Source organism: Phalacrocorax carbo, chromosome 7 (assembly GCF_963921805.1).
Source record: "Phalacrocorax carbo chromosome 7, bPhaCar2.1, whole genome shotgun sequence".
NCBI classification, from domain to species: domain Eukaryota; kingdom Metazoa; phylum Chordata; class Aves; order Suliformes; family Phalacrocoracidae; genus Phalacrocorax; species Phalacrocorax carbo.
Genome location: NC_087519.1, coordinates 43024762 through 43051753, shown reverse-complemented (window position 1 = coordinate 43051753; position 26992 = coordinate 43024762). Strand labels below are relative to the sequence as shown.

Here is a 26992-nt window from a genome sequence, read left to right as displayed (position 1 = left end):
ATCCCCGGCGCTGCCGGGAGGGAGGGAAAGCGCGGAGCCGCCGGAACTGGCTGGACGCGCCGGCTGCTGCCCCAGGGCTGCTCCTTCGAGCAGACCGTGCCTGCAGCCCCCGTCGGGCCCCTCCCCGCCCACCTCCCGCCACCCCTCAGCAGCGGCGACGCCGCCCTTGGAGCCTGCGCAGTGCGGCGGGGAGCGGTGGCCCTCCGCCCCGCCCTGCCCTGCCCTGCCCTGCCCGCCCGCGGGGCTGACGGCGCTGCGCATCGCCGCCCCGCTCCCTCCGGGGTGGCGGCGGGCTCCGGGGGTCGCGCAGCGCCGCGCCGCCGCCCCGCCTGCGCTCTGATGGGCCTGGCGGAGCCGGCGCCATGGCCGCCCTGTACCAGAGCGCCGACCCCTCGGCCTCGGCCTCGCCGAACAAGCTGCTGGCGCTGAAAGACGTGCGGCAGGTGAAGGAGGAGACCACCCTAGACGAGAAGCTCTTCTTGCTGGCCTGTGACAAAGGTACCGGTCCCGCTGCCCAGCCCGGCCCCGCCTGCCGCGCCCTGGGGGAGCGGAGGCCTCGACCGTTCGCTCCCAGGGCCCGAGCCCGCCTCCGCCCGGCGGCAGCGCCCCGGCCCGGCGCTTTGGTGGGGTCTGGGGGTGAATCCCGTGCGTGCCCGAGTGCGGTTGCTGCGGGGGCACCGCGGGGTCCGGCCTTCCCAGCGCTCGGTCCCGCCGCCCCCCGCTCTCCCGGGGCCGCCCCGCCCCGGCCCCGCTGCCCCCGGGGGCAGGGAGGCGTGGGGCCGGCTCCTGTGTCTGTGAGGGAGTTCGTTCTGTGTCAGAGGAGTTCGTGACATATTCGCTGCGTTCGCTGTTAAAGGGTCTGTGAGTATACAGTTGTAAAATGGGGGCTTAATTAGACACGCCTAGAATGAGCGAGACTCGATGCCCGTGATTTGCACCCGTGGTGGTGGATGCGAAGAGATCTTCCTTTCTAAAATACCGTACTTACTTTAAGAATGTATTTAGTTACTCTTAAGAAGAGAAACAGTCTTAAATCAAACTGATCTTAATACGTCCAAAATGTTGTACTCTTAGGCTTTTAATCATGTGCTGAATGGTTATGTGTACTTTAGGGCATAAGCATGGTTGTAGAAGACGGTGTGTTTATGTGCAGAGCTGTCTGCTGGCCGTGTGTTTAGGTTAGTTCACAGCCGTAGCAGTATTTCTGCGGTGACGTTAGCCAGCGGGCTTAGGAAGTTTGTTCTGGCACTCTGTGAGGCGGGATGCCTGCAGCCGTGCTGCTGGTGTAGTCTGTCCTCAGGAACTAGCCAGAGCTTTCTAAGTATAAATAGAGGCTCAGGGAGCTAAAAGGATGCACAACAAGAAATGTAAAAGAAAAAAAAAGTTGTCTAGTACTCGTAAAAAAATGGTCTAGTACTCTTGCAGACTGTGTATGTATTCTAGTGCACATAGAAGTAGCCTGCATATATTTCTGTAAGTATTCTGCACTAAGGCCTGTCTTTGTCATGGTTTTCTGTGTTGCAGAACAGTTTGTTACCCTACAGACAAAAATAATTCAAAGCTTTTATCTTTGGCAAGAAGAATCAATTAAACAGAATAACACTAAACTGGGCAGACTGGTGTGTCTATACTTCAGTCAAATAGGAAAGTGCAACTTATATACATCTTACTGTAGTTAGATTTACTTGCTCATTAAATTTCTCAGCTTGAATTCTATAACATTGCAGCATCATATCATGTATGCTTTGATGATATATATGCTAAAATTGGGGTGGTACAGAGAAGGCTAATGTGGCTTCTGATCAAGGAAGATGCAGACCTGTTTCTGGCATTGTAGAAAGGGCTTCTCTTACCCTATGGCTCTTTTGACCCTTCTCTGATGTAGTGGAACTTGATGTTTCCTGTGTCTCACAGGTTACCTATGAGCTATTGCTCCAGTTTCGAAAAGTACCCACGCTTTTGTGTGTGTTTGTTTTTATGACTGGAACTAAAGGGGTGGATTAAAGTATGTGTCTTGGAGCTTTCTCAGAAGAGACCTCCTGAAATATCTTTAGTTTCTTCCCTGATAAGAGAATGCTTATCTACCTTGACTTCTTAATTGTCTGACATATTTAATGTCTGTTGGCCGCTAGGGAATGTTGCTTTGTTTGGTGGTAACTAGTAGTTATTATGTTCACGTGTTTTTATCGCTTTATAATAATACTAAGTGATGTTCGTACGTTATTTGTGCAGGTGACTATTACATGGTTAAGAAACTCTTAGAGGAAAACAGCTCTGGTGAAATGAACATAAATTGTGTGGATGTGCTTGGACGAAATGCTGTTACCATAACCATTGAAAATGAAAACTTGGACATACTACAGCTTCTTTTGGATTATGGCTGCCAGGTATACAACACAAGTTACTGAAAATTTTCAGTGTAGTCATTGATCTGTGTATTCTACTCTTTATGTATCATCTTTGTTAATCTGTCAAAATCTGGAAGGAAATAGAACCTGTCTTTAGGCAGTTCAGTTCTTTTCCCATTTAGTAATTGTGAAAGTGTTTTCCTCCCACTAATTTGCTTTTCTAATGGGATTTTATTGGCATGACAAATGCATAAGTAACGTTTTCAATGGTATTAACAAGTCTGAATTTTGTTTTAAATGGTGCTTCTGTTGTAGAGATGATGTATACATTATCTGCAAGCAAAATAAACAGTACATAGAGTGCATCCTATTAAAAAGTATAGAATGCAGAGATCTCTTTGGCTGTGGAGTATAGTAACTTTTAAAACAGTAGCATGCTTAGAAAGATGTGCATTACATCAGATGATTTTAATTTCTTTCTTGCTAAATGTGATCTGTGCTTGCTGGCATAGGTAGTTTCATACCAACAGTACTTCCTCAACTGTATGCAGCATCTCTGCTGCTGCTGGGAGAGTTGTAGCTATGATGGCTTAAGTATGTAAGACAGGGAAAAGTAGTATCTTTTGTTAGATTGTTTGATATTGGATGGGAAAAAACCAGCAAGCTTTCCCCTCCCTATATCTCTGTTTTAGTGGGGATAATAAAAGCTGTGTCTTTTTCTTTTATTTTTTAAAGTAAAAATATTAATTTTCTAAAGCGAAATAAAAAGAATAATATCAACTGTAGGGAAGATGAAAAGCTGCTTAGCTGAACTTAAGAGAAGTTTTTGAAGTAGTTACCAGCCCCAAAGAAAAAGCCTATGTTCCCAGCTTTACCACAGAATGAAGTATCGCGCATGCCTGAGTTGTGTTACACAGACACTCGCTTTTAACATTTTTAATAACCTGGTAAACTGTCCCTTAGAACTTGATTTTTGCAAGTATCCTGTATCATCTTTGCTAGAAAGTAATTTCTGCGATCAGTGGTTCTGCTGTTTATCCAATGAAACAAATTGTCAGTAATGCTATGCTAATTCCTGCAATGACAACCTGAATTTGTACTCTGGTCGTATGCATGGTGATAATACAAAACATATTGAAAATAATATACAAAAAATTAAAAACGCAGTTTGGCTTCAGACTGGTTCTTTATGCTGTTTAAGTTACTGCTGTTGCAACACATGACTTGTTTTCTTTCCTTAGTCATCAGATGCACTTTTGGTAGCTATTGACGCGGAAGTGGTGGGAGCTGTTGACATTCTACTTAATCACCGACCAAAAAGAACCTCCAGACCAACCATTGTAGTTGAGTGTTGTTATTCCTTGATTTTGGTTGGGGAGTGGGGGCTATTGTGTTCTGGGTAACCACAGGATTTAAAACAATGTTCTTAAATGAAATTCTACATCTCTAAGGTGGTAGAACCTGAACATTAGGGATTATTTTTATAGCCTCTTTTTTCCTAAAGGGTAACATACATTATTTTGCTTTACCACCTAAGGAATCCAGTGGCTTATATGTGCCAAATCCTAACAGGTGCCTAGTTCGTCCAGAAGAGATAAAAAATAGAGTGGTTGTAAATCTTTTCTTGTAGACTGTTTGCAAGGTAATTAGCAGCATTGACCTACAGTGGGTATATTCAAGTATTGAAGCTTTGTAGATTTTTTTCATGCAAATCTACAAACAAATCTTCACCTTGAAATTAACCAGTTGAAACTTATCTTGGCAATGCTTAAGTATCAAAGAACTTCAAAAAGCTCACAAGTAGAGGTGAGAGAGGGAAGGAGTAAGGCATTCTGCAACAAAGTATGGTACAGTCAGGATATTTTTTTCCGCACTTAGTAAATAATTTTTTTCTCAAACTAGAGCAAAATACATGTTTTTATATCATGTGCGTATGTTGGAGAAGGTAGGCACTGAATGCCAGGTTTTCTATGTAAATAAACTAGAAACATTTCTGTGTCCGTTTTTCTTTTTCCATTATTTATCTGAGAGGTGTTTGAATATTGATACAAATTTTTGCTTATTTTCATGTTACAAAACATGTGAAAAGAGAGATCCATTTCCATGCTGGAAAAGAGAGATCTCAAAGGAGAGATCCATTGCTGAACAGTCAAAAAACCCCTTCTGTGTAAACACTGTGGTAGAACTGTACGTAATAAATTTAGATACTTCCTACGTTTTATTCCAGAAACTAATGGAACGCATTCAGAACCCAGAGTACTCAACAACCATGGATGTGGCACCTGTCATTTTAGCTGCTCATCGTAACAACTATGAAATTCTCACGATGCTCTTAAAGCAAGACATATCATTACCCAAACCTCATGCTGTAGGCTGTGAATGCACGCTGTGTACTGCAAAGAACAAAAAAGATAGTCTACGGCATTCCAGGTAAGACGTACCAGTCATAGACAACAATAAGAATTAAGACAAGAAATTTTTTTAGTATTGCTTGAGTCAGATTCAGTGTATTTCCTTTTTCTCTAAGGTGAGGTTTATGAGTGGATTCCTGTAATGTGGCCTTTATTTTGAGGGATGGTAGTTCTCGGGGGTGGGTTGTGCTTGAAAAGGCTGGTGGGAGGCAGTGGCTTTCTCTTCATTTTGGTTTTATACTCTTAGTCACCGTGCATATTAAGGCACCGTGCCTTTCCTTTCTACCAATTGTGTCATATGCATTCTAGCTACCTTTGTCTTGGAAGCATAGGAACTATAAAAATAAAATTCTTCTTAAGTTAGTTAATACGTGGGGCTTTTTGAACCAGAATGAGGAGGTGGATAATTCTGTATCCTGTTTCTGAAAGTGTTAATGTAGTATGGATTGATGAATGCAAACTAAAGGCATTTTTTTTCTTTTTTTTTTCTTCAGTATTTTTGAAAGTAGAAAGCTTTTTAGTAAAGGTTCAAATGAGGAGTTTTCCAATCTTAACAGTATTTTGTCTGGTTAACTTGACAACATATTTGAGGGCTGAATACAATTTAGTATGTGAGAGTTTGGGTGACAAATCACAGAGCTCAAAGATCATAAGTGGACTGCAATTACAACATACAATTAATTGTTACATAATTACTCCAGTGTGTATCCAAATTACTCAAAGATAAGGAAAGCTACTGTTACTGGTGTTCAGCTACTACTGGTCACATTCTGGTATCCATCTGATACCCCATGTCAGTAACCTCAGTATGAGAAAAGGTGTCAGGGTGTCCCGAGCAAATAAACGATAGAAATAAATGTTTGAGGTAACAGCTCTTAGTTTAAACTAGATCAGATAACAGACTTTGTTTCAGTGTTCATGAGCCGCTAGTTTTGCAAGAGGAAAACATCCCTTCAGATGCTTTCCCTGAATTTTTTTTGTATTGCACATTAAAGCTCCCCACTGTTTTTAAGTTGTTAAAATAGAAGATTGCCTTCAATGCTTTACTACCCTCTCTTATTTCCACTTGAAGAACCACAAAGGCTATTGTATGACATTTAAAATGTCTAAATTTTACTAATACTTTCACCTTAACCGATGGCCTTCTGTTGATATACTGATAACAGCTGAAGTAGTGAGGAAAAGAAGAGGGAACCAGTTTGGCCCATTTTTGATACTTAGAATAACAGGGGTTTGAAGTATGTGAAGAACAGTATCTTCTATGACATATCACATTTAATGCTTGTGGTGTCTGATTTTAAGAAACCCAAATTGTTATGTCTATCAGCTGACTGTTTTATGCAAACTTTTGGAATAGGTTCTGATTTGAAATGGCTAATCAAATGAAACATCTTCATTTTCCTTGCTGTTTTGTCACAGGTTTCGTCTTGACATTTATCGGTGTTTGGCCAGTCCTGCTTTAATAATGTTGACAGAGGAGGATCCGATCCTCCGAGCTTTTGAACTTAGTGCAGACTTGAAAGAACTAAGCCTTGTTGAGGTTGAATTCAGGTAGGAATTGAAAACACAATCCAACTTAGAAAAGGTTTTTTTTGTGTGTGTAATTTGAGTATTTAAACTGATAATTAGACATAATAACTATTAATATAATTTATGCCTCATTAGCAGTCATTTTGACAGTTTAAGTACTTTATATTCTCTTAGGTGTAGACAGTTCAGTGTGTATAGTTGCACCAACAGTTCAAATTTCAGCTCTACTCTGGAAAAATAAATAGAAATGATGCTAAATGCTGATTTATTTCAAGATCACACACCTGTTAATCATATCTATGTCTCATTAGTACTCTGCAGTTCTTTTTTCCCCTGTACATCAGCGTAGAAGTATGCAACACCTTGTTTATACTGATCAGACTCATGTTGGGAGTTTTCAAGTATTGTTTCTTAATTTTTCTCCTTACAGTATAAGACTCTGGACAGCATATGTGTGTGTGTGTATATATATCTCAAATACACATAAGTGTGCAGAAGATTCGGTGCTGAAAATGCCCTGTCTATTTAATGAACAAATGCTCAGCATAATTTTATGTTTAAACTATACAGGTTTCTACCATTTTGAAACTTACCGGCACAAAAGTTTTCCGAGAACATGAAAGCAAATGTTTATATGGGGTAAAATTCTACTTTCCCAAACAATGTAGGAATTTTGTGTTTTTATGGCTGATTGTCTTTCTTAATAAGAGTTTAGCTGTAGCATTTTTGTGATACACCTTGGCACTGAAAGGGAACGTGTGCCAGGTGAGACAACCAAATCCTATGGTTTCTTTTCTTGTGTTTATTACATTAATAAATAGTATTCAGCGAATAGACTTTAATTTTCAGATGACAGGAGTAAAGCAAAACCTGAAGCAACCTCCCTTCCAAATGGAAAGTCCAAATGATGACTTGCCAGTGCCATATTTTGTGACTGCTACACTTTCTCAACTCCCGGAGATAATTCTAAGCTTTATCTCTTTATATGGAACTCATAAGATAAGAATTTGTATACTGTAAGTCTGTTTCTCAATCCTCTGTCTAGTGGAGTTGCAAACTAAATGGAAGCGTCATTGTCATGTTACATGGTAAAAAGCTACTCAGAGTTGTCTTCGGTATGCTTGGACCTTGACATATGACTGGTTTCTTTGCCTTTTTTTTTTTTAATTTGTTTTAGCATAACGTACAATCCCAACCAAAAATGGATAGTTAATGATTTAACGGAAAATATGTGAGCAGTGTAATAGTATGTACTCTTACTGTGTCTTTCAGAAATGATTATGAGGAACTAGCTCAACAGTGCAAAACCTTTGCTAAAGATTTGCTTGCCCAAGCACGGAATTCACGGGAGCTGGAAGTTATTCTGAATCACACATCTAGCGATGAACATGTAGACAAGCGAGGATTGTTGGAAGAGAGGATGAACTTAAGCCGCTTAAAACTTGCAATTAAGTATAATCAAAAAGAGGTTTGTCTTTGCGGTAATTTGATAGGCTTTCCATATCATATTTGCTAGTAATTAATTTGTTATTCTGCCTCTAGACATAGAAGTTGAAATAAATTTGCAAGAGTTATAGAAGAGATGGTAATAACATCTGCATGTGAAACAGGGAAATGATACTGCAGGATATTGAGTGTTTCTTCAGTATTTACTGTGGAGAAGAACACAGTATTTTCTGTATTGGTTTATAGACTATTGCTCTCTTATGAACAACTCTAGCAGTGGTAATTATTTGTTCAGCTCCTCGTTAAATCCTTGCCTAGGGAAGCATGGATCCCTAGGTGCCATACATTATTTATCATCTTCTTGCTTGTCATTAGCTCTTCAGCTTTGGCTTAGGCCTCATCTGTGCTGTTCAGTAATTATGTTAGAGCTAGGCTGGTATAACTGAATAGCACCTCTGTTCCAGAATAGTAGCGGCTTTTTATGCCATCAGTATGGAACTTATTTCATGCAGTAGGTCATTGTTGTCTTTATCCCTTGACAAATTACAATTCTAGTTTTGCTGTACCAGGAGACAAATGGGTATTTATGGGATTCTAGTACAAGGACCAGGGACAGAGAGAAAGTTTCCTTTCCATGCAAAATCCATTTTTAGTTAGCATTTGCAGAAGGCATTATCATTCTGTCAGTTCTACATATCTAGGCTTAAACTGTTCGGGAAACTGTTAAAATACATAATGTTTAAACGTCATAAGCCATGGTTATGGAATGTCCTAGAACCAGCATTACACATTTCTGGTATGCATTAGACAAGCATACAGAAGTATTTCACATGTTCTTCTGGTTTTGAGCATAGTGGTTGGAGAATAACATTTTTTTGCCTGGTATGAAGAAAGTATCTTTGCATAATGTATTTTACTCCTGGCAAGTTTACTAAAGGGGCAGTTTTTGGTGATGTTTTCGAAAACATGATGATAATATTAAGGTTCTTTTTGCTAATATTTTTAAAATAAATAACAAACCATCCTCTAGTCAAGTATATTGTTTTGTAACTCCATGCAAATAAGCATCTGACGTTTGAAACTACATTTGCATAATCTACATAACCTTCAGGCCAAAATGATCTTTTGAGGGACGGATAAAACATAGCTTACTCTGCTTTAAAATTAACCTTGCTGAATAGAGCCATAATGATTTTAAGAACTGATATGTATAAAACTGCTTGGCTGTTTTAGTCCTTCTCTTAAAAGGTGTTGTGTTTTACAATGTGGATAGCATTTTCCAATAACAGTATCTTAATCTTCAGATAAGATCACTGTATATTATAATAACAGACAATGAAGCTGTCTGAGGTATGATGTTATTTATACGCTAGATTTCTAAGTAATTAGAAATCAAAACTAATTCCTAACCTGAATACTCTTAAAAGTCTAGTACGTATAATTTATGTTTAGTGGCTGGGTTTAGAAGGAAATTAAATTAATGGATGTTTGTAATCATAGTGGGTCCACAGCACTTTTCTTCCCTTATGAGATAATTATGTCAACTTATTATTCTTGCCTTTTTCTATTCATTGGTAACTACACATAATTTGAAAATGAATTTTAATGATGCAAAGTAGTAATCTGTATTAAGAAACCTGGGACTGATTTCTTGTTTCTTTCTTTTTTTTTTTTTTTCCCCCCTCCCCAGTTTGTTGCTCAGTCTAACTGCCAGCAGTTTCTAAACACTGTATGGTTTGGACAGATGGCAGGCTATCGACGCAAGCACACATGCAAGAAAATTTTGACTGTTTTGATGGTTGGCATTTTCTGGCCAGTTCTGTCCCTGTGTTACTTGTTAGCTCCTAAATCTCGAGTAGGTCGAATTATTCACACTCCTTTTATGAAGTTTATTATTCATGGAGCTTCATATTTCACATTTCTGTTATTACTTAATTTGTACTCCCTTGTCTACAATGAGAATAAGAAGAATACAATGGGACCAGCCCTTGAACGGATAGACTATCTTCTGATAATATGGCTAATTGGTAGGTATGATTTGAGTAGATTGGATGACAATTGCTGATGTTGATCGAACAATAATGATTTCTTATGAAATCAGCGTATTACTGCTCATTGCTTGACCAGTTTGCTCTTTGGAGGATAGCATTACAGGAAAAAAAACCCAAACACATTTTGAGGAAGGAATGTGAAGTGTTGCGACAATCTCTAGTTATCACAGGAAGTGAAGTATCAAGAACAGAATGTTGTATGATCTGACAGAGGAGGAATGTGAATTTTTCTTCAGAAGGACTGGGAGCATTCAGTGTGATTCAAGTGAGATTCAGTTGTGCAATAACAAGTTAATGTAAAAGCTGTGTATCTTCCCAGACATTTTAAAATTCTGATCTTAAAGAAAGAAAAGAAAAAAATAACATGAAGGCAAAGCAAGCCTGTGTTCCTTAGATTGTTTTGTAACAGATAAGAGCCTGTCATCAACCAGTTTTCCTTGGTGCTAAGTTGAGGAATAAAATTTATTCGACATTGCTTTAGATTTTTTCCAATAACTTCTCATGAACAGGAGGGATTATTTAGTATGTAGGTGGTTTAATCACTGTGAGTCAAACTTTTTTTTTTGTTCTTCATCAGCCGACAATCCATGAAACTTCTAATTTCTTCCAGCACTCTTTTACAAGAAGTGTTTGGGCAATGCTCTTAGTTACATGGTTTAACTTTTAGGTTGCCCTCTGTGGATTCAGGAGTTGGACTTAATGATCCATGTGGGTCCCTTCTAATTCAGGATATTCCGTGATTCTGTGAATTCTATTAAAAAATAGTAGTAGCTTCTTAATTACTTCTGTGTATGGAATTATGCTAGAATCTGAATATTACTAGTAAAATTATTGTTTCTTTGATGATCTAGCTAAGATCTTTATGTAATTATAAAGTAGATTAAAAGTATTCGTCCATTGTATGCAAGTTAATTATATTTTTTCTGGATTGTAAAAAGTTGGAGTAAGCATGCAGCAACAATCATAAAATTAATTCCTACACTGTTTTCATTTCTATTTTAATATGCTCTAACTAGCTTGAACAAGGATTCTGTACATTTTTGTTGGACTAATCCAACTTTAAACAATTGCGAAAACTTAGGGTTCTTCAAAATCTCTTTCATAGTAGTAAACGTGAAATTTTTATAGCATTCTAGTAGGCTCGGGGAGAGGACTTTGAATATATATATATATATATATATATACACACACACAAAAAAACCTTCCAGTTTAGTGGTATATCAACAGTAAGTAACAACTCAGTCTTTTATGACTAATTGTGTAATGTGTAATTTGAAAAGTAATTAATTATACAATTTAGACTTGTTGCAGAGTTGGCATAGTGTTTAAAGTGTGTGTTGTGTATGTTTATGTATGCATACATATACATGCACACTTAATCTAATAAATAGAAGGTGTGCATTTACCTCACCTTTTTTTCAGACACGTAAACAAGTGTTATTTTCCCATATTATAATTTTCTCATTTCTGTATGTCATTGTCGCCAATTATCACAACTGTACCTGAAAGGATGCATGTTAATTCTGGTTGATACAGTAGAGGGAGCACAGGTATAATTTTTGTTAAGTACTCAGAACTTTTGTTTTGGGTGGAAATTCATAAAACCTTTTAACATGGGTTGTGTTGGTTGGTGTGTGTTTGTTTTTACATTAAAATCTGGCAGATAAATTCATGGAAACTTGCACCTTAATGTAAGGTGATCAGATATATATCGTTTGGTTGACTGTAAAACTTGTAAAAAGCAGTGATACAGTTCTATCTAAGTATTTGTAGGTGGTTTATTTGCTATTTCAGGGTGGGTTTTTTGTATTGGTGATTCCTTTCATTGTTGAGCTATATTAAAACTATTCAGTTGTTCATGGAGATTTTGGAAACACCCAGTACCCCACACACAAATGCACACAGGTCTTAAAAGACACTTGAAAACTTCAAATGCAGAGTGCAGATCAGTGTTACAGACTCCTCCTTTGTTTCGAGAGTAGGGCTTTTACGGATTTTTTTGTTCCATCAAATCTAATGTAGGCAGAAAGTGTGTCATTAGGTGGTCTTGGAAATTTTAATGAAAGGCTATAGAAACATTTTACTTTCTTCATGTAATATTTTAACATGTGGATTTCAGATAGCATTGAAAAATTACCTATAGGTAACATAAACATTAAACATTAAAATTAGGTTACTTTTCACATTATTGAATCTTAAGATTTTTTAAAATAGTAATTGCATTTATAGCTTAAATGTATATTTTTAATGGCATATTTTACTGTATCCTTACAAGTATTCAGTAAGTTGAAGAAGAATGTATTTAGAAAATGTGTGACAAAATCACTGGAGTAAAAAGAACACAGTAACAAGGATTTACCTACATTATCATCTTCTGTAGTCCCATTAAAATACTTTCTAAAAATCAGTGTCAAAAATGGCCACAGCAGAATTTCTAACACTTAGTTAGCAGCAAGTTTTGTGTTCTGCTAGATTTACTTTCAAAATAATGGATACAGTAATTCCTCTTTCTAAGTTATTGAGCTTAACTCATACAAGGAAGACCCCAGCAAAAGAAAGCAATAGAACTTAAATTCTTGTGTATGTAAATAACATCAATTATAGCATCTTCTACTTCTGCAATTCCATTTACTGATTCTATAACAAATTTAGTGTAAAATACATGGTGGTCATGTGGAGGGGCACAGAGGTTCTGGTTTAGAAGTATTTTCTTTATAACCAGGAAGAAGAGAGATTTATCTAAGTGTTTTAATGAACTGTGCACAGCACAGGTTTTTTTTGTTATGCCTTCCAACATTGCTGTAAAGCTGACTGAACAAATGAAGGCATGCATAAGCATTTGATTTTTTTTTTTTTCTATTCACTGGATCTTGCTCTTACTGGGCCAGAGTTTTTTAGTGAAGTTGCAAAGTCCTAAAAGCTGAACAAGTCTAACAGTTTTTAACTACCAGTTATACACATGCTGCTTTTCTTCTTGTCCTAAATATAGTAGCATGCATCTGAAGTACTCAGAAAACATTAAATAACTGATTAGTCATAGAAATAAAAGGTGTCATTATATTTCACCTAACAGTCCTTTCAAGTTTCATAAAAATGTCAAGTCTGTAACAGACATTCAGTTCGTAAAATTCTTAGCAACTGTATTTTTCCATACATCCAGACATGGTTAACAATGGTAAAATTCAGTTTGCTATAAAGATCTTGAATATTTAAATGTATGTTGCTGTAAGTTAAGCTTCTTATTTTTTTTCAGTCTTAAGTCGTGTCCTCTTTTCTCCACTAATGTTGTTTGATATTAGTTTAGGGTAGGAAAAGTTTCTGCTTTTCGGATCTTTTCCCTAACAGTTACTGAGCTGATTATTCTTAACAAACATTTTATAATACCTGCACACTTCCAAAAAATACTTGATACTTTATATAGCAATGTAAGGCTTTCTATACTGCTTCTGGAAAAAGGCGAAAACTTTTCACTCAGAAAAAGCATTTGTATTCTAGCCCTCTACCTTTATTTAAATTTGATCTTTTCCTGTTCAATTTTTCTCCTATTCATTTCCTCTTGTGCCCTTTTTTATTGGAGAATGTTTTCTTAGTTGGAAAGTAGGCTTGAAAAGGTTAAACATCTCATTGCCTTATGATTAATGCTTGCAATCCAATGCAATGCTTTTGGTAAGTTTACTTGATTATCCACTTCTTTCTCTTTGCTCAAATATCATTTACAAAAGCCAGTCAGAAGTGCTTTAGTTGTAAAAGAATATCTGTTCAGTGTGATGGCTTGACCTCCCTGGCTTTTTTTTCTTTTTTTTTTTTTTTTTTTTCCCCCTGCAGGAATGGTGTGGTCAGATGTTAAAAGACTCTGGTATGATGGTTTAGAAGACTTTTTAGAAGAATCCCGTAATCAGCTTAGTTTTGTCATGAATTCCCTGTATTTGGCAACTTTTGCCCTCAAAGTTGTTGCCCACAACAAGGTGAGCACCCATCTTCAGAGATCCAGAGCTGCTCTGGGACTGACTGAGCAAATAGAATTTTAGTGCATTGCTGCAAAATACGTGAAGATATGTTGCATGTGGTATATTAGAAGTAGTATGTTGTAGTTAAGTGTACTACATTAGTAATAGCCTACTATGTGGATACAGTTTAGGCTTCTGAGTTAGTTTCATGTGGTATATGCCGTGTAGTTGTCAAGATCTCTGGTCTTGTTGTACCTTGGGCTTGAAAGAGAAGTTGATGAGGCAAATGGGAGTTAGAAAACACATCAAGATATGTCCAAGCACTCGGGGACCCCAAACAGAGCTACTGTCTGTCTTGCAAGAACTGGCTGGTCTTCCAAATGGCTTGATACTCATTTGGGGAAAACTCCCCATACAGCATATCTGATTTGGCATTTGAGCTTGCCCGATTCCATAGATCAGTACTATGCAGAAAGCTAACAGCAATCTACGTGTTTAGATTGCCTAATGCTTTTTTGTTACAGAAAGTTTTATTTAGCTTTTGATTACATATGCTTAAATGTCATAAGTGGTTGTGGGGGTTTTCTTTAGTTGTTTTATTGTTTGGTGGGGTTGTTTTGGTTTGGGGTTCTTTATTTTGGTACTAAGGAAAAAAGTCCCAAGACCATAGAGGAGCATTGTATTTTTTCTGTGAAAAGCCATCTGGATTTGGTTGAAGATAAAAGTTTTGAAAATTATCATTCCCATTCTCTTGCACGTGTTGTTAGCTGCACAGCATATGCCAAGCTGCTAGACCAATTGAATATGAATGTTTTACCAAATTCAAGCCAGTGCAGTAGCACCATTATTTTTTATTGAAAACTGTGAGTTGACAGTGCTCTGGCAGTTGGGAGGGAAATAAACTGGTTCAGTTCTTCCCAACTTGGTGTTTGGCTCGTTCACCTATCCTTTATTCAGAGCCTGGTAATCATTTGGAAAGGAAGCCTCAATTTCTTGGAAAAAACCAGAGAGAGAATGCCATGTTGGGTTGCCTTCCCAACTATTTGCCTTGCAACCAGCATGTGTCTGTAATAGTAGTCCTTTGCTGAGAGAAGAGCCCTTTGTTGCTAATTGAAATTGTAACCTCTTTGAAGATGCAGGACTCCTGTCCTATGTAACAGGCACGTGATGGCTTTTTTGGCCACTTTTATATGGCAAAACTTATTTTTATAGTTTATAAATTATTTAGAAAACCAAATAAAAATGCTTGATTTACATCTTGGGTCCATATTATAGGCACCGGAGCTGTAAGAAATAAAGGAAGAGTCTCTGTAGCAGGATTTGTACACTTGCAATTGCAAAATATAAAAACACGTTTATCCCTGTTTCTTGCCATCTTTGTGCAGCATGCTTCTGGGCAAGTTATTCTGAAGCAGCTTTGAGTTCCTTAGTTTTTGAATGTCCATTTTGAGACAGCAGAAGTTGGTAATATTAACGCTGAATGTTTTCAGCCAAGCTGAAAGTTAGGGGTCTGTGGGTATTCCAGGAACAGGTGAGTAGTACCTAGTGGACATACTTTAAGGGTGCATTTACACTAACAATTTACTTGTGACTTCCATTCTCTGTAGTCATTCAAAAAATCCATTGAAGGAACCCCAGGTCCCAAGTCTTTCTGAATCTTGCTAAAACTGGTTAAGACCAGCTGTCACCACATTGTAATTGCATGTGTACAATGAAAACATTCGTTTTCTTTGCAGCATTTTAATGTTGTTTTTGACTGAGGCCTATTACTCTTGACAATGCACATGTTTGTGAAGTACATGAGTCACTGTTTCAACAAACCGTGCAAAACAGAGTGGAAGGGAAAGCAGGAGACAGGAATAAATGGTTTGTTGAGCAAGTGAGTGGCAGAGTTAGGTGTTGAATTTAAATGATCTGATTTCTGTCTCCCTCTGGAATGGCTTTTAAAATGCCTTTGTCTAAAAAGAGTGATATATCTGAAAGAGGTAAGACATCTAAGAATCGTATGAGTTAATTTCTTTTATGCTATTGCGTACTTTGGAGGCAGAAGTAGGGAGTGCTGCATGAGTACATTTCGGTATTTCTAATGTCAGTGACCTCAGTTTGTGCTTTTTTTATTGCAGTTTCATGATTATGCTGAAAGGAAGGACTGGGATGCATTCCATCCTACCCTAGTGGCAGAGGGTCTTTTTGCTTTTGCTAATGTTCTTAGTTATCTGCGTCTCTTCTTCATGTACACAACCAGCTCTATTCTGGGACCACTCCAGGTGAATATCGTTACTGCTTGAGAAACTATTAAACTTGATCTTAATTTGCTATGAGAAGTCTTACTAAAAAGAGAAAAAGAAGAAATTAAAGTAAGAAAGTCAGAGAGTAAAAAGTGATGTTGCATGAAAGTTTGTTTTTTTTTAATCTCGCATGTAGAACATTCTGATTTAGATGGAAAAAGGTAAGAAAAAGCATGGAAGACAATGTAGTTTGCTTTTTTATGATATTTTTTTCCATTATGACTGTACCTATACTCTCTTTTTTTCATCTGCTGTTAACATACTACATAAATGTCTGCAGTTTGAAAACTGTAAAGATCAGGTTCTTCCTGTAAAGTTCTACGCAAATGGTGGTCCTAACTTCTTATCTGTAAAAGATAGATGAGTGAGATGTGTAGCAAGGGAAGAGTAATCAAGAGCCCTTCTGTTTGTCTGTGATCTCACTGAAGTTGCATGTTGAGTTGAACTGTGCAAATTGCTTTTGTTTGAAAAATAAAAATCTCTCGAGTATTGCAATAGTTGTGTATTTATAGACAGTTAGAAGAAAGGAGAACAGGTTTCTTCTTTCCCAGAATCTGCTGGAGCCTTCCAGTGAGTAATAATGACAGTAAAAAAAAAAAAAAAAAAGTTTCAATTATGTAACACATTTCATTCAGTCATCTGGAGATGGTGGGGGAAGCATTAACAGATTTGTGTTGTGATGGTGGAACAGTAGAGACCACAAAAATTTCTAAGCTAAATAAAAAATTTTCACTTAAAGTTGGAATTTAACCTGGTTTTATGCAAAGAATTTAATTATATTTTCCTGATTTGAGAGCAGACATGGAGTTCTCTAAGTTTATGTCAGGTAGTGGTTTTTTGTTGTTTGGTTTCTTCTTTTAAGCACAGACCCTCTCATGTTGGTCTTAGTGCTATTCATCACGATAAACTTCAGATAAACTGAGTGGACCCAAAGGTGCAATATGACGTTATGCAGAAGGTCTGGTCCCTTTGAGAGTAGGGGAGGGAACCTGGACTGTTATTAAGACATCACATTTAGGATGCAATTACCTCCCTCAATCCTTTTTAGATTAAAAGGAGGAAGAAAGCTTCCTTCTAAAAAGTATTGTGAGTAGAAGTCACCTGTTATTCAACTAGCAACATTTTTCCCCTTCTGTGGTTTTTCTGTTCAGTTTGAGTCCTCAGCACTGACGGATTTTGTTACTTTGCCAGTGAAAAAGCCCTTATAAACAAGAGCACCTCTTAATAAAAGCATAGCTTACTGAAAAAAGCTTTGCATGAGTATACTTCCAGCCTCTCTGGCCTCACTGCCTGGGAGATTCATGACAACAAATCAGATCAGACAAGTCACTGCTTTCTGGTACTGATGACTTTTTTTTTCCTTTTTATTCATTTATTTATTTATTGTTCCCCTGACAGTGATCAGATTTAGTTAATATAGCTGGTTGTCAACATTGTCAGCGGGTTTGCAATTGTCTGTTGAATGAAAAGGTGCTTGGAATAAATAGGGTAGTCATCCAGTGATTATACAGATGGAATTTGTCCTAATAGGTCACATCAATGCTTTGTCCTCTCTTCTAGTGAATAGGACTACTTTTAAGACCTTTGTGGTAAGGTGCTGATCTGAAAGGATCCTACAAGAAACATTATCACTGTTAAGCATAAAGGCAGAATAAATACTTGGGAACAGCATCCTTTTTTTTGACCATAAAAAACTCTTGCTCTGCACCTAGAGCTATACCAAAGGAGGTTCTGAAGTAAATAATTTTGGCTCAGGTCACTAGGTCTTGTATCAAGGCTTTAGGATCTAGCTGAAGATGTCCAGCCAAGGTTCAGCTCACTTTAACGAGTTAGAGTATTTTATCTTGCTGCACAAATAATTCTCTTTTAGAATATTTTTGTTTCATGTAGAATAGTCCTTGAAAAGAAAATCAATGGCTTGTTAAATTGGTCTTTTCTAAAATCATTGTAAAAAGTGCTTTAAAGAGAATGTTCATAGTTCTTGTAACCGGTTTAATATTATTAAAAGAACCCTGTTTCTCCTCTCAGGGTTTTGTTTGTTTGTTTTACTTCTCGCCCCTTTCTCTCTAGCTATGACTATGTTGCTGTTAATTATTTTAATATTTTTTCTTTTATACATTTTTAAATGGAAATGTACTTGCATACTTTGAAAAAAATACTGAAGTCTTGATGTTGCAGTACGCATTAGGCTTGTTATACAAATTGAACACTAAAGAGATTCACTGTTTAATGTGCATATTTATGTACTAGATCTTTCACAAGTTTTTTATTAGGAGGCAATGTTATGAAATTTTCCAAGTAAATAAAAACAGTCAACAGTCGCCCCATTCAGTGGCACACTGAAGCTTATGTTATTACTGTTGGCCAGTACAGCTTGTGCAACAACTCTTACAGTATTTTCTGAAAGTAGGTCACAAAGTTCAAATGGTGGTAATCAAATATGGCATGGAAGCCCCACAGTGGAGCGGGGTGGAGGGGAGGAAGGCAGATACTGTGTTCTCTTGGCCATTAGAGTTATTTTTAAGGATTCAATTACTTTTCTTATTAATAAAACATATTTTAATGCAGTCTTGTAAGTTGCTGTATATGGTGGGTTTTTATTATTGATAGAAGATTCCCTTAGATTAGATCATTAGATTTCAAATGCTTAGAAATCCTGAATACTTAGAAAGAAATAGCATGACTATATGAAGAAAGCAACTGGTATCTGGGCTGTGTTGTTCCACTCTATTCCAAATAGAATAGTTTTGGGTGGTTTGCACTTTTTGTGCGTTCCTGTTTTATCTACTTTATCTCTCTCTTGCCTGCAACCATGTGTCATTTAAATGGTAAATGTTTTGTAGTTGAGTTGGTTTGGGGGTTTTTGTTTGTTTTGGGGGGGTTTTGTTTTGGGGGTGGTTTTGGTTTTTTTTTAAAAGGATAGCTGTGATGAAATAGTATGATGGGGATTACATTCATCCTCTGATCAAGTTAAATAATTACTGCATAGCTCTGCCTACAGTTGCAGATATTCCATGTCTGTGGCAAACTGTGCAAAGAATCAGAGAGAATCTGCTGTGCAGCAGGGGTACCAGTGGGTTTCCAGCGGCAGGGGAGGGAGCAGGAGCTGGCACTTCATCTCCAAGTAAACGTACTTACAAATCCTGACCAGTGATACCATTCTGGGCTATGATTTTGTACAGATCATGATTAATGTAGGATTAGGCTTTCCACACACTGATTTGTAGAGAGGATTAGATTTGCCGGACCCAATTTGTATATTTGCATTCTTTGTAATAGTATATTTTTCTGTGAAGAAGTTTGTAGGAAGAGTAATTTAAATGCTGTGAATGGTTTATGCTGTGTCTGTGTAAAATTTGAAGTCATGACAAAAGTGAGTCAAGGTCTTCTCTACATTGGAAAAATGCACAAGCATAATGTTTTTTATTCATTAAAGATACTGTATTTGTACTGTTGCAAGCTTCTGCATAGGACATTTTAAAATGGAAACTAACTATCTGAATTTAGTATCATATCTTCTCTACTTTACACCTTTCAATTTTTATGTGTTTACACACCTACACATTATGTATATTTAAAATCTTACATAAAACGTACAGTGAATTAATTCTGTGTTCCACAGATGGGCTTTGGTGTACTACTTTTTGGTTAGTGATGAATTATGATGCCAGTTGTTTTCTTAACTTACTATGGTGGTATTTGTGTTCAAATGCACTTCATTTACTGCTTTTATCTATTGACTTGTGAGTTCCGTATTACCATTTGTATTACAAATAAAGATAAAGGTGTACATACTACTGCTGTGGTTAATTGACAGATATGAACTTATGAAGTGATATTAAAACTACTTAGATTTTCTTTAAGCATCTAGAATTTTACACTGAAAAATAGTAGAAGGGTACCTCCTGATTTTGAGGCCTGTTTAGCATCTTAAAATTTAAGTTAAAAGTTTGAAGTGTAAATAGATCTTTTTTTTCTTGATTAGAGGCTGAAGGAGAGAATACAAACAAAAATAACTACATGTTTTACTAAAATTGGAAATAAATCTATTTCACAGATTTCAATGGGGCAGATGCTACAAGATTTTGGAAAATTTCTGGGCATGTTTCTTCTTGTCTTGTTCTCGTTCACAATTGGATTGACACAACTGTATGATAAAGGATTTCCTGTAAATGAAGAAAAGGACTGTGCAGGAATTTTTTGTGAACAACAGAGCAATGACACATTCCATTCGTGAGTTTGATATCTCTGAAATAGCTGTATTGTTCTAGCCCTTAATTGCTAGTAATTAAAAAAAACTGGAATTATTCACTGAACATGAATTTACGTTAAGTAGACTCACTGTTTGTGTTTGCTTTACCTAACCAGATTTTTTTTCTTGTTTTTTAGGTTTATTGGCACATGTTTTGCTCTGTTCTGGTATATATTCTCCCTGGCACATGTAGCAATCTTTGTCACACGTTTTAGCTATGGTGAAGAATTACAGTCTTTTGTGGGTGCTGTTATTGTTGGCACCTACAATGTGGTGGTTGTGATAGTATTAACTAAACTCCTTGTGGCAATGCTTCATAAAAGTTTTCAGCTGATAGCAGTAAGTGGTTCCTGATTAATTACCAATAATTGCTAGCTATATATTTGGATTTTATACAAATTTCTTCCTATGATGTGTAGACTAATCTACAGACCTCCATGAGTGAGCTGTCTCTGAGCTCACAAGGGGCATCTTTCCTTCAAATATGAACTTTTTATTTACTTTGATCCACATAAAATGGGTCCTTTGCACGTTGAACATGTGCAAAGCTTTGGCCGTCTGGGAATTGAAGAATTTCTTGATCCAATGGCTGTTCAAGTCACAGTGCTTTTCCTGATAAGGTGTGGTGCTTGGGCATTTGATATGGGGTTTGTACCTTCATAGCTGAATTTTGTATTTACACTAGAGTATATACTGAATTGAGGAGATTCGTATTTTAATTATTTAATATTAGTAACAAATTTATTAAAATAATACATAATCTATATATTAAAATACTATATAATCAAATGTAAATTACAGTTTTTAAGATATGAGAAAATAAAACTTATGAAATAGCCTGTTAATATTTTTGCTTCTGATCTCTGTTCATATTTCTCATGCTTTAGAATCATGAAGATAAGGAATGGAAGTTTGCTCGTGCCAAGCTTTGGCTTAGCTACTTCGATGACAAATGCACGCTACCTCCACCTTTCAATGTTATTCCCTCTCCCAAGACTATCTGTTATCTTTTCAACAGTCTCAGTAAATGGATCTGCTCTCATACATCAAGTGGCAAAGTGAAACGTCAGAACAGCCTAAAGGTAAGAAACGACTGGGAAGGCTATAGGCTCTGAAGCTGGAAAGGTGCTGCTTGCTAAAATGCATCAGCAAATTGCTGCATGAAGCTGCCTGTCACATGGTGAGTGCTACTAAGATAAATAGGAACTACGGAGTAATGTGTGTTGCTTCCAAAACATAAACAAGCATTACCTGTTCCTACTTAAGAAAATTCTATTAACTTTCAGTTTTGGGAATTTCATCTCCATTCCCTCCAACCCTCAATTCCTGCAGAAATAGTTTGGAAAAAATGCTTTGATTGATTGAAAACTCATAGAAGCCTCAGAGAAGTATGTGCCAATCTCAGAAATTGTGAGATTAGAGTATTTTGGGGGGAAGGTAATTGGTTTTAAACATATTACAGAAGTGTCAAAGTAGAAAACCAAAAAGGTTGGGGGAAGGATATATTTTTTTTTTGTTAAATAAACATTTTATTGTACCCTGTGGTTTTGCATACTAATTTTGCATTGTCTTGCTGACAACAATAGCATTTAATAAAACTATTCAAAGATTTTGTGGAATGTGTACTGAGAAACGTTCAGGATTATGAAACTCTTAATTGCTCATAGGATGATAACCAAGCCGCGTAGATTGAACATTTTCAGTTTTTCTGGTACAGCAGATTATAATTTAATTTAAATTTTGCTGGCTATTTACATGCACTGTAAATTTGTGCATGTCAGGATATGTCTGTAAAATGGCTTTGTTATTTTATTCATATTTATTCTCTGTATAATTGTATACAGGCTTTAGGGCTCAAAAAAATCACTTTTCCATAGTAAATGTGTAATGTTTGTTTGAAGGAGTGGAGAAATCTGAAGCAAAAGAGAGATGAGAATTACCAAAAGGTGATGTGTTGCTTAGTCCACCGTTACTTGACTTCCATGAGGCAGAAGATGCAAAGCACGGATCAGGCAACTGTGGAAAACCTGAATGAACTACGGCAAGACTTGTCAAAATTCCGAAATGAAATGAGAGACCTGCTTGGCTTTCGAACTTCTAAATATGCTATGTTTTATCCAAGAAACTAAGGCCTAACTTTTAGTTTAGAAGTGTGTACTTTTAGATACCTGTAGGTGAAAGTGTTGACCTAATTCTGTTGCTAGACCAAATAGAAAGGAAGATTATTGCACAATAAAACGTTGGAAAATGTGTTCACATGAGTTGCAGCTAGATGCAGGAGTGGTGGAAATAAATGCAAAAACAGATACAGTAATTTTCTTAAGCTCTTAATCTTTTAGTGTGTATATAAAATTTGTATATAGGAATTTTTAAAATGTTCCTCAGAGTGTGGCTGTCAGGTGTCAGAGCTTCATAACTAGCACAATGTGTTTATTTCTTCTATTTTTGCTGTTTGTTCCTTTTTGATACTTGTTTTTCAAGTTGTGGGAGAAGATAGGCTTTTTAAGACAAAAGTCCAGCCTATGTTTATTTTTAATAGAAAAGTCAGGTATAGAATAATAGACAATTTCCAGCACAGTTGGAAATTATGTTTGACTGTAGGTTACAGTGCATGCAAAGACTGTATGGCTCCGAAAGAGGCAGTTCTAGTGCCAAGTTTTTTATGTTATCATTGACTGTATACTAACATTTACAGAATACAGAAAAACAAATCATCAAGACTCTTCCCTTTCATGGGAACACTGAAATTTTGAACTCAAAATAGGCCAACCATTTCTTGAATGTTTATGGTTATATGTAAGACAATCAATTCCTGCTTAGATTTTTCAGTGGTGCCTCAAAAGTATGTTTTACTATACATTAAGAATGGGAACAGAATTTTAAAACAAACCTGGAAACTTTTAATGTTGATATCTTGGGGTTTTAAAATCTGGGTGATAAATTATTTGAATTACTACAACTTGTGATTTAACAAAAACGAGGTGGAGCACGTGCGTGCTATCGTTTGCCATGCTGAACAATTCCTGTGGAACACTGCACACTTCTTTCTGTGAGAACGTACATTGTATCTGGTCACTGGACAGATGTAGTTTAGAAGGGCCTGCTTTAGACAGGTTTTACATATCCTGCTTTTAAGCTTGTCTTTCTTGTTTCCTTTTTTTTTTTTACCACAGTTGCCAAAATAAACATTTTTTTTTTTGTGTTGGAAATACTATGTTTTGTGAAAACATGTGATTTGACTTTGCTTACAATGGACAGTAAGGGCTTTGTGGATTTTCTGTGCTAGAGGGTCCTGTATGGCTTTATATGCTTATGTATAATTCAAGTTGACAAACTGTAATTGAGAATTGTGAGATTCCTGTATTTTTAATTATGAAATACGTATATTTCTGACAGCTAAAGAATTGATTGACAATTTTACTGTTACGATGGTGCTCTTCTAAAATGGTCTTATGTCCGGAAGGCGCAGGTAGCCATAGTGGTCTTTGACTACAGTTGATTTTTGGGAGGTTGACAGAGTGGAGGCTTACATGAATGTTTACTTTTTTGAAGGAATTCGTATAAAACTCTTTCTTGTAAAGGTAATATATTTTCTGTACTACAAAATTATGTATATCTGAACTAGGGTTTAATACTCTGCTTCCTGAAGTCTTATAGTATAGAGGTATTCCAATAAGTTTGTTGGCTTTTCGTGTGAATAAGAAGCTAACCTCTTGTGGTCAAAGCAAAGAGGATCACTGAATTTTGTATTTGGACTCAGATCTCATGTTTGAATAATACACCAACATAAAAACTATGCGCTGTGTATGTTATGTATATCCAAGAAAGGAAGCAGACAAATAAAAGCTCTTTGAAAAATATGGTTGTATTAATATTAGTCATTTGCCACACATTATATCAGGTACCATATTGAAAGTAATTTCTTTGTCATGCTAACATAACAAGTTTAAGAAAGGTAGCTGGTATTAAAGTGTGAGTACCTTTCTTCCTTGTGGAACCATCCTGTTAACTTCCTGTTAAAGTTCATTTAAATGGCTTAATGCAGTGCCATGAAGTGATACCTGAGCTAGTTCCAAACAGGCTAGGTTGGATTCTGGATGCAGCATTAGCTGCTTGGCACTCAGCTCACGCTGCTTAGTTCTTCTGGGAGGCTGGGTATGTTTGTATGAAGCAGCATGCTAATGTTGCTACTTCTAATTGCTGTCCATGTTAAGCAGAGTAACCCAGAACTAGCTTGGTCATTGTCACGTGCCACTGTATTCTATGGTGTAGACGTGTCCTTAGGAAGAATAGTCTTATTTCAAGGCACTTTTGTGGGGTTTAGATTGGATCTGGGGGTTGCAGAGGTTTTATCTGTCCCCGGGATACATACCTCTGAAGTGATAGATACCAGAGAGGTTTGTGCCCTGTAGTACCTTAGTTGTATGACACTTTGTGTCTCTGCCTTGTTTGAAAGCTATCTACTTGGCTACTCATCAATAGAGTGCTTCGTACTATTTAGTCAATCTTGCCCTTATCATATAGGTTTTCCTAGTTCACGTGTATTAAACATGCTCTTGCTTTCTCATTTGGCAGTTTAATACTGGCTCTTCCAGAAGTAGTCTGCAGATGTTGGAGCTCTGAGATCTCCCTTATGTGCGCTCATAGAACAGTTCTGGACATGCACCGAGACAAAATTTTAGCTGTCTGTGATACTACTTTAAACTGGGATGTCAAAAGTTTGGAGAAGCCAGCATTTACTTGGCTGTAGGATTCAGAATTTATCTGTACAAATTTTAGCGCAAGTCATGAAAGGATTGAGTGGTTTTTCTGAGACTACCGAAAAATGTTGGGTTTTCTCTCCTTTCATGTTAATGTCTGTTGTGTCTTAGAGCTAACCTTGCCTTGGTGAATGAAAAATGGAGATGGAAATGTTTATGCTACCTCCTTTTGCAGTAGAAAGGTCAAAACCATTCATTACTGCAAGTTGGCTTACTTTATGCTCTTCCTAAACTATGGTTTGGACTGTTATTTCTGTTGAAATTATTTCAGAAATTGTATTGCAGTTAGATAAATTTGATTCTGTTTGGTTGCAGGTTGGATTTTAAATGTCTGAAGTTTACAGTCACTACAGCTGCTTTTAAAAACTCGTATTAATTGTTACCTATGTTTTGTAACCAACCTTACTTGAGGAAACTGACACTGCTCTGTGTTTCTTTCAGTCGTCTTCCCTGTTGCAGGGGTACTGCTGTCAATGCTTCAATTTGGGAAAGAAACTGGTCTAAAGGGAGTCTTGAGAAGAGCAGGCAGCAGCTTTCCTTACCTGCCATTTGGGAGAGGAGGAGCAGGCTGCCAGACTCTTCTTGCCTCACTGAAAAAAGTTGTGTGACAGATGGTCATGTCGTCATAAATAAAAATAGATTATTGTTGTTCAAGACAGTTCCGAGCATGATTTCCACATTGCTTTTCCCCAGGCTGCTGTTGAGAAATGCAGAGCACACTGTGCATGAAACCCCTTAATCTGCACAGGAATCAATACTGGAAAATTACAAAAGAATTACAATTTAAAAATTTTAAAATTAAAAAGTTACATCTGCTTTGCAAACACATGTTACTGTCATTTCTACAGAGAAACACCGTTTGGTTTAGTCAGTAAGGCGAAGGCCTAGCAATTCTGTACAGTGTGGTTACAGCCCCAAGCTGTTTGATGTGAGCTGCCAGCACAGCCTTTTCATACCTTTGTGCCTCCCTCTGATTCTTTTGTCTCCTGCCCAGCTACCCGTTAGGTCTCCAGAACAGATGCTGCTGTGCTCCTGAGTTGCCACTCAAGTGGCAGCACCTCTTGGCACTACGTATGAGAATCAGTGATCGAAGAAGAATGGCAATCCACATTCCACTACTGAAATGAGCAATGAGTACTTCGGGTAAGGACTGTGTCTTCTGTTACAGTCCGTGGTTACAGATTGTCAAAAGAACTCTGCTATGGTATTTATATACCAGGAAAACAAGTACTTAAAGGGATCTTAGATCTTGTTCTATCCATGTAATTTATTTTTTTTTTTAGTTTTCAAGTTTTACCCAGTTTGAAAAGCATGCATTTCATATCTGCTTTTGACCAAAATGCTCTTCAACTTCTCAGTATTAATTTTTACCTATAATCTGTTTCTACTCCTCCATGTTTGGTTATAGCCTTCCAGTTTCAGAGTAACAAATAACTGTACACAACAGACAGACCTGACTAAGATCTCTTAATGTTGGAACATCGACTGCATCCAGTCTGTTCCTTCCCTTATTCTCAAAATAGCTACTTGTTCAACTTTTTGCATGTAGGCATGAAATAAATTTGAGAGATATGCTGCTACTTACAGTGCTGCTGTCAGACTGAGTGTTGCTGTATTGTCCGTCCTTTCACAGTGAACACAAAAATTTTAACTATTTGCACATGTACTTTACTGCCACTAAATTAATTCCTTCCTGTCTCCTCCCTCATTACCTTATGGAACTTAATACTGACATTTACTAACTAGATTATAGGCATGAGCAGAGAAAAGCATGGTGCTGTTTTACAGTTGCCTAATCCTTTGAAGAGTAAATCCAGTTGCTTTTTAAATCAATGATTCACTGACTTCAATGGAAAAAAAAATCAGGCCCTTGATCAGCAAGGAAGTAAAGTGTCAGTCATACTATGCAAGACTCAAGCCGTCAAAAGCATGTAAATGATCAAAAAGAGTTTCTATGTT

General features: G+C 37.1%; 1 protein-coding gene across 2 annotated transcripts; it reads left to right on the top strand.

Annotated features, from left to right (window-relative positions):
* The first annotated feature begins 48 nt into the window (after positions 1 to 48).
* TRPC1 (transient receptor potential cation channel subfamily C member 1) lies at positions 49 to 24133 on the top strand. 2 transcript variants are annotated; one of them, XM_064457678.1, is made up of 14 exons: positions 49 to 498; positions 2233 to 2387; positions 3590 to 3691; positions 4576 to 4778; positions 6179 to 6310; positions 7562 to 7757; positions 9426 to 9590; positions 9696 to 9762; positions 13612 to 13751; positions 15857 to 16000; positions 20079 to 20254; positions 20411 to 20612; positions 21161 to 21355; positions 22175 to 24133. In XM_064457678.1, exons 1-14 carry the CDS (start codon positions 363 to 365, stop codon positions 22400 to 22402), a joined length of 2241 nt encoding a protein of 746 aa, XP_064313748.1. In that variant the 5' UTR covers positions 49 to 362; the 3' UTR covers positions 22403 to 24133. The 2 variants fall into 2 exon arrangements, with proteins under 2 accessions (XP_064313748.1, XP_064313747.1); XM_064457677.1 differs by having other exon boundaries at positions 9426 to 9762.
* The last annotated feature ends 2859 nt before the right edge of the window (positions 24134 to 26992 follow it).

What these genes read in the sequence shown, in the direction of transcription:
- TRPC1 (XM_064457677.1), top strand. Translation starts at nt 363, where the DNA reads ATGGCCGCCCTGTACCAGAGCGCCGACCCCTCGGCCTCGGCCTCGCCG. An exon ending in AAGTTGTTGCCCACAACAAG is followed by an intron (nt 13,752 to 15,856) that starts GTGAGCACCCAT and finishes TTTTTATTGCAG; the next exon opens with TTTCATGATTATGCTGAAAG. An exon ending in AAAGTTTTCAGCTGATAGCA is followed by an intron (nt 20,613 to 21,160) that starts GTAAGTGGTTCC and finishes CTCATGCTTTAG; the next exon opens with AATCATGAAGATAAGGAATG.